This window comes from Limulus polyphemus, unplaced genomic scaffold, assembly GCF_000517525.1.
Source record: "Limulus polyphemus unplaced genomic scaffold, Limulus_polyphemus-2.1.2 Scaffold5507, whole genome shotgun sequence".
NCBI classification, from domain to species: Eukaryota; Metazoa; Arthropoda; class Merostomata; order Xiphosura; family Limulidae; genus Limulus; species Limulus polyphemus.
Genome location: NW_013671117.1, coordinates 46462 through 55016, shown reverse-complemented (window position 1 = coordinate 55016; position 8555 = coordinate 46462). Strand labels below are relative to the sequence as shown.

The 8555-nt window shown below is 32.6% G+C and overlaps 1 protein-coding gene across 1 annotated transcript in view; it reads right to left on the bottom strand.

Annotated features, from left to right (window-relative positions):
* Window positions 1–8555, bottom strand: part of LOC106472668 (DNA-directed RNA polymerase III subunit RPC5-like) — a 34829-nt gene that overhangs the window by 9496 nt on the left and 16778 nt on the right. Inside the window, exon 3 of the mRNA XM_022401222.1 lies at window positions 8010–8154. Coding sequence (XP_022256930.1) covers window positions 8010–8154 — 145 coding nt within the window. The remainder of the gene's footprint in view (window positions 1–8009; window positions 8155–8555) is intronic.

Below are 8555 nucleotides of genomic sequence, written 5' to 3'. Positions count from 1 at the left end.
ATTTTGGTTACTTTTGGACTATACAGTTGACATTGTATTTAGGTTACTTTAGGACCATATGGTTGACATTGTATTTAGGTTACTTTAGGACCATACGGTTGACATTATATTTCAGTTACTTTAGGACCATACAGTTGACATTGTATTTAGGTTACTTTAGGACCATATGGTTGACATTGTATTTAGGTTACTTTAGGACCATACGGTTGATTAATCCTAAATACTATATTACTATATTGAAAGTGTTTCTAAATCATTTTGTGTAAAAATTACTGGTTATAAAGTTGATGTGTATTATACCATCATTGTAGTAATGAAACTATGGCAGTTAGCAAGAGCAAGTTAAACAGCGTTGTTAATATTATATTATCTGAATAGACTGTGTGGTTTTATCCTTACTCATTCCTTAATGGTTTCTAAACTTTGTAAGATAATGTTATAATTATCAAAAGTTTTACAGAATTGATGTTATTATAATTTTTATGTTGTTTGACTCTAAATTTAGACTACTTGAAGAATACCAAAAATACTAGATTTTTTACTTTGGCTAGGAACACATTTTCCTAATAAATAAAATGAGTTGCGATTATAAGTTTTCCTTGGTTGGTTGTAGAGCATTTGGGTAAATGCATAGTTATAGATACAACACTTAAGGCCCAACATTGTCATAAACATGCTTATAAATAGTAAAACAATACTGATTGTCTGGAAAAAATTTGGAAAAGTGTACATAGTATTGTTGCAACAGGTGATTGATAAGTAAATAAATGTTTCACTGTTTTAAATGTTCACCAATGTATGAACTTACTGTACAACATATATCCAGTATCCTTCACATCACTATTCGTGTGTGGTGTTAGAGTGTTAATCATTAGGTAGTGTAGGTGGCACATTACTGTGTGTATGTTATCTTAGTTAATCTGAACTAATATAACAGCTGGATTATAACTATTTTTATTACTTTTGGTAACGCAGAGTTTTAGAAAGCATATGTTTTAAAAAATGTTTTTTTAAGGCTATCATGATCTCTGTCTTTAAGGCTAGCATGATCTCTGTCTTTGAGACACATATGCATTTGTTCCGTGGATTGTTAAATTGTATTGAGAAATTAGTATTTCTACTTATTAATATTTTCTGTTCTTCCATTTCTCTAAGACTCTTGATAATAAATGATTAATCAGTTATCAAATTCTACTAATTGTCCAGCTCTCGGGGTAATCAAGTTGTACACAAGTTTAAAAAACTTATACTGAGTGAAAAGATGTACAACTTTTGTCTGAAACTTTATTATTTCATCACAGGCTAGCCAGAACTTTCAATAGGATACCAAATTAGAGAGTCGGTGGGAAGTCTGTGTACACGGTTTTTATTGTTGTCACAACCCCAACTGCAAATCACTTTCCTCTTTGCTTAGCATAATATGTGAATTATTCCGTCTCGTGTATGTTGTCTTCAAGACATCTAACAGCACAGTGAAAGTGCCATAACGTTTAAGCTTGGTATGCCAAAGCTGATGTTAATTTCTTGAGATTTCCCACCAAACAGAACATACAGTATTTTCAAACTTTGACATGCACATATCTCAGATACGTGCACTTTGTAGTAGGGATGTAAAAGTGTGCATGTAGTAAAATGTGTAGATAATATTTGTAGAACATTTCATACTCCACCAAAGTGTTTTAATCTTTTTTTAAGTGAATGTCATTTAATATATAATAATGTGATGTCATTTTTTTTATAATTTTGTCAAAATGTACACAGAATAAATGCAAAATAGGAGATGGGAGATTCAATCATCAACTAAAAATGCTGAACATAAATTTCAATGTGAGAACTCCACAAACACCTAGACCACAGTGAGGCCCTAGGCAGGCTTATGAAGGCCCTAGGCAGGCTTCATAACCCTAGCTTCTTTTAAACTGTATTTTAATTTCAAACAAGATTAGAATCTCTGTTAGTGCAGAGAATTGTGACAGTTTTATAGCAGATAGTTATGAATTTCTCTTTGTGTAATACATTATACATGTTTCTTAGGTAGAACTTGAGTTAAAGGTGAACACACGCAGCCCTAACTATGATTTCAGTAAAGGAGAGCAGATAGCCTTGAACGTGGATGGAAAAATACCAGGAGATAATGCTTTTTTTCAAAGGTAGCGTGCACATTTTCTGTCTTTATCAAAATTAATTGTATCTAGTTTCTTTCATGTTGAGTAACACTTGTATCAAGAATTGACTGTGTAACGTAGTAGGTAATTTTACAATCAAGAATTGGCTGTCTAATGTAGTAGGTAATCTTTCAATTCCAAGAATTAACTGTCTAATGTAGTAGGTAATCTTTTAATCAAGAATTGGCTGTGTAATATAGTAGGTAATCTTTCAATCCAGAATTGATTGTGTAATGTAGTAGGTAATCTGTCAGTCAAGAATTGGCTGTCTAATGTAGTAGGTAATCTTTTAATCAAGAATTGGCTGTCTAATGTAGTAGATAATCATTCAATCCAGAATTGACTGTCTAATGTAGTAGGTAATCTTTTAATCAAAATGGTGTTAAGTTTTACAGCCATTCCTTTGTTAAGTACTTACCAACTGAATGGTGTTAAGTTTACAGCCATTCCTTTGTTAAGTACTTACTAACTGAATGGTGCTAAGTTTTACAGCCATTCCTTTGTTAAGTACTTACTAACTGAATGGTGCTAAGTTTTACAGCCATTCCTTTGTTAAGTACTTACTAACTGAATGGGCTCATTATGACAGTTACCAACTCACCACACTGTTAAATTTCTCTGGGAGCTATTATAATTGGAGAATTTTATAAAAATAACTATGGCAAGACTGGAATTCATGAATGCAAAGCAGTTTTCAACAGTAATTTTCATGAAGTAGCACTTCTGGTGTTCAGAAAGAAACTTATCTCCCTTACATACAATGGAAGGAATCAAGGAAACAGTTATAAGGTGTTTGAATTGGAGAATATTTTAGCATACCCAAAATTAAACTGGCTTATTATAAAACTTTCTGGGCAACTCTATGATCCTAAGTGCATTGAGGTTACATTTCATAAACAGAAATCGACTGTACAAAATTTTAAGAAGCTTACCAAATAAACTTTTCTAAGTGAGCCTCGTAATTGCAATGGCTATGACCTATTTATTTTACATTCAAATTATTTTACACACATTAAAACAAGACAACATAAAAGACTACGATGTTGGCTTTCATTGTAAATTCTGTCTTAAATAATGATAACATAGTCCCTAAGGTGAAATTTTCTGAGGATTGATAAGTAATTTTACAAAGGTATAAGTAAAAGGTTCCAAAAGAATACGTATAATCACTCAATATACAGAAGAATAAGCCTAAAATTTGGGAAATATTCATGTAAACTGCAGATGTTTTTCCACAGTCCTCTCAATTTGTCTATCTTGGACTCAAAATAAAAAATGTGCAAAAAGAGCATTTTAAATCTATCTTTTGTCTCGAACAAGCTACTGCCCAAGAGTCCTTTCAATCAATACCAGAACTCATCAGTTGGGCTGGACGATGAAAGAGAAAGGATTCTCTCAAACACTATTTATATATGCAGTATAATACTACAAAAGTCAGTTTTATTTCCAAAACCTGGTGAAGTATCAGAAATCAACAGGCCTAAAATGTGCACTAAAAATCACGTAGACTACAGGATTTTTTTTCACATTTCTTCCAATATGTACGTTTCGACTTTAAAACCATTGGTGTGTAAAAAATAGTATTTCTCATCTATTTTTATCTCACACAAATCAGAATAAAGAAGAATGTAATGAGCTGAACAAACATGGTGAAATGGGCTGCATTGCCTAGTACAGTCTAATACTTCAAAGCATAGATGGAAAAGGACAAAGTTTCAAAAGACCTAAACAAAAAAGACAAATCAAATTCAAAATTTGTGGCAGGAATTTAGGTTTAACATCTTTCAAGCCTCAACAGGATCTTTGGGGTTTGAAAGACAACCTGAGATGTTCAGAAACTTTTGTTTCTCTTAACTTCCCCTGCAAGAGAAATTGTAAAGGCTATACAAATTTGAATGGGCTTGATAAGTTAAGTACATTGTTCGAGGTGGGTGAAGATATGCCAGGTGCTATCTCAAGCCGACAGGGAGAGCCAGGAAGAAGCCAAAAGTCTTTCGAATTGTCTTACTTTTGCATCTGAGCTACTTTTATAGTTTAGTCTTCTGAGACTTCCTCCACAAGTATCACACTGTACTGGGCAGCCCACTTCAACTTTGTTCATCATGAATACTCTGCCTAAATTATCTATATAAGAATGTATTAAGCTTCGTAAATTTATTTTTGTATCCTTAGCTTTCTAATTTGAAAGAAGGAATTTTTAGGGTGTATTTGTAGACATACCGATTACAAGTCAAAACATGTAACTACCTTTCTATACAAACTACCAGTTAGGCTTCACTGTGTACAGTTTTGGTCTCCTTATCTAAGAAAGGATATTGAATTATTGGAAAGGATTCAGAGAAGAACTAATAAGATGAATCCAAGGATAGGATAAGAACTCTAACGTAATATTCTCTTGAGAAAAAAAAAGTACGAATTGAACATATTGAAGTTTACAAGAATAAGTACAATAAATGTCTCTGATTTCTTTGTGCTGTGTTATGAAGATAATAGGACAAGAACTTAAGATTTGGAAAACATAAGCAAGGCTCCAGTTAAGGCAATTTTATTATTCTAAGAATGATTGACTTACAGAATGAGATACTATTGGTCAATAATTTGAACTAACAGCCTTATGGGAAAATAATGACATGGGGTCTCTTATCCACAGTTTTTAACTTCTGTGAGGATCCAAGAAGTTGGAAAGAGAAGTTTATGGCCCACAGAATTGATCAAAGCAGTAAGATAGGTAATTGTGCCCATACTAAAATGTGGTTGAAGAAAGAAACCTTGAAGGATCAAATGATACCTTGTTGTCTTTAGGTTATGTAATTTTTCAAGTTGATAAATTAGAAATGTTGCCAAAAAACACAAGCATTTGAACAGGTAGCTTACATTCTTTCACTGACTATAAGCTTAAAGTAAGAATTATTTGCTAAAACTTTGGGGGAAAAAAATGAAAAATAGGAATTCAACACTTTCTTACCTTGTCGAAGCAAGCCTACAGCATATGGTGATGTTGAGGTTACAACTTTACTGGAGCTCAGAGTCTGCTTGTCCATGAGAGAGCTGTTGTATAAAAATTACTTACTATCATTATGCAGTCAATTACTGATCAAATGAATGCCTACTATTTTTACACAATCACGTCCGTGGAAAAACTGTTACATAAACATTATCTAATATATACCATAACACAATCAAATCTTGATTGAATGATTATCTACTACATTAGACAGTTAATTCTTGATTGAAAGATTACCTACTACATTAGACAGCCAATTCTTGATTTAAAGATTACCTACTACATTAGACAGTTAATTCTTGATTGAATGATTATCTACTACAATAGACAGCCAATTCAATGGTGCTAAGTTTTACAGCCATTCCTTTGTTAAGTACTTACTAACTGAATGGTGCTAAGTTTTACAGCCATTCCTTTGTTAAGTACTTACTAACTGCAGTTAGTAAGTACTTAACAAAGGAATGGCTGTAAAACTTAGCACCATTCAGTTAGTAAGTACTTAACAAAGGAATGGCTGTAAAACTTAACACCATTCAGTTAGTAAGTACTTAACAAAGGAATGGCTGTAAAACTTAACACCATTCAGTTAGTAAGTACTTGACAAAGGGATGGCTGTAAAACTTAACACCATTCAGTTAGTAAGTACTTAACAAAGGAATGGCTGTAAAACTTAGCACCATTCAGTTAGTAAGTACTTGACTCAAGTGGTTCTCAAATATGTGACGACGAAGATGCAATGAAACAAGAGGATGTTAGCTTTCCATCTGGTGATGATAGTAAAGACGATGAACCTGGACCTAGCAGAGGAAAGAGCAAACAGCATCGACAATGTGAAACATTTGTCACATTCACAGTGTGAGGGGGTTGGAGCATTGGGAAAGATATGTCCCTGCTGCAGTGAATGAGTTAAAACTGCCTACATTATGGGGTCCTACTGGTGTATTATTCTTATACAATTACTTTTTTTGACTTTGTAAAGAAGTAATATTTGAAAAAGTCTACAATTTTACAAATTTGTGAGTACAAGTACAAAATGTAAAAGACTGTTTCCACTGTGTAGGTAACCAGGCAAATTTCTTCTCTAAACTCTCAGAAGAATTAATATTTTATTCATCAATTTTTTTCTGAAGTTGATACTTTTAAAAATTAGCGTAGATGCATTATTACATCAGCATTCCTTAAAAATTAATACATACATTTATATAATGTTTAAGTTAAAACAGTTTTTCTCTGTTTAACTTACTTTTTCATAATAAAGAAGCAAAAACTTAAAAATTAATAAAATATACATAAAAAAGCAGTGTCAACATGAATAGTAAGCATACTTTGATTTTCTAACATAAAAACGTATGCATACCTCTATTTTCAAATATAAATGTTTATCACCTCCCTTGAAAAGAGGAGTTACATTAGCTAACTTCCAATCCTTTGGTACCTGCCCACTATTCAAGAACTGACAAAAAATAGTAGCAAGTGGCTCACATATCCAATCTTTAACCTCCTTCAAAACCATTGTGGAAATATTACCTGTCCCAGGAGCCCTATCATTTTTTATACTTCCCAATTTTTTCTTAACCAGCTCAGAATTAATGCAGTTATTTTGTTTGATCTCATTTCCATCTATCATCTGATCAAGTTGTGGAATACTGCTTAAATCTTCATTATTAAAAACCAATGAAAAAGTAAAATTTAATAACCCAGCCATCTCATAATCATCCCTTCAGTGTCCTACCCCCACCTTAACATTTTGTTTACTCTTAATGTATTTAAAGAAATCCTTACTGTTAATTTTATATTTTCAGCCAACTTTTTCTCAAATGGATTCAAACTCTTTGCTATTATCTTTGATATCCTCAACTTCAACAGGATGTAACTTATATTTTACATATAAAGCCACTTCTCCTCCCCTGTTTAATACTCTATCTATATTAAATAGCTTGTAACCTAATGTTTCTTATGAGTAAACATTTTGGATTTTGTGTGTAACATTACAATCATAGATTAATAACTTTGCTTAAAGTGCCCATTTTCTTTTTGTACTAAAACTCAGTGGAGAGGGCAAGCACTTTTTATTTGTGAATTGTAGAGAGAAATAAAAGACTCACAACATTAAAAACTACTCCAATCAATGTTTCCTGTTATATTTGTGAAGTTTCTGAATTTTGAAAACTGAAGCATTTAAAAATAAAATTGTGTGCAAATGGCACCTGCTAAGTTTTACAGTACTTACTAACTGAATGGTGTTAAGTTTTACAGCCATTCCTTTCTCACTTTCACTGTCTTCTAAGCTATCTGAGTCAAGCATATCAAGTATAATTCTAGCTCATTCTACTCCCATACGTCACACATGGCAATTTTGATTGACAGCAGTTCTTTTCCAATCTCATTAAGTTTCTATGACTTCCTTTTAAAAGTACTGAAAGGGCAAAAGATCTACTAAACTAGACAATATGAGTGTACATGGCAGGTACTAAAAATTCACCATATTTGTTTGTAGATTCAAGTGATCTTTGTTAGATTTAAAAAGTGTCTTATATACATTGTATATACATAGTGATGCACTGTTAGGACTAGAACTTCTTAACATATTAAAATACTGTATTTTGACTTTTTAGAAGAAAACTTTTTCATTTATTAAAGTGTCACATTCACACTATATGAAACTATATATACATGTCAAATTTCTACTATTTTAAACAGAACTTTTAATATATTAAAATGTCGCTATATGTCTATTCACATAACAATATAACTAGACACTCATTTAACAAAAGCAGCAGCTACAGCTCAGGTTTCAGAGAAAATAACGTACAATAAACAAGCAGACTTGTCCTTCTTACCTCCTGGATGACTGCTATCAACTTTGGCTCTAGCATCAGAACGGTCAAGATAGGGAAATGCTGGTCGTAGCTGGACTATAGCATGCAGGGGAGACAAGTGCAGTTCTCCTAAATGTATGTACATATATACATCTGTCATTACCAAATAAACAACCCCCCCCCCAAAAAAAAAGATAACTACATGAAAAAAATTAAGTTGAAAGTTTATTTATAAGAGCATTAATTCCACCACAGAAATTTACTTCAAATAGAAAAACTGTTAAATCGAGGGTTGGGGATCAACTGTTTAGAGAAATGACATATGAATTCCAAGTTATAAACATAAAACTTATACCATCTCTGAGAACCCCCCTTTTTTTTTGCCAGTCCATTTGCAAATACCATTTTCATACATTAACCTTTTCACTGTGGCTGGGACATATATTTCCCAGTGCTCCCACCCTCTCACACAGCGACTGGGATAAGTGCTTCCCAATTAGTAGCTAATGAGAGTTTGGTGATGCTAGGCACTTGTTTTGTGAAACTTGATGAGATTGGAAAGGAACC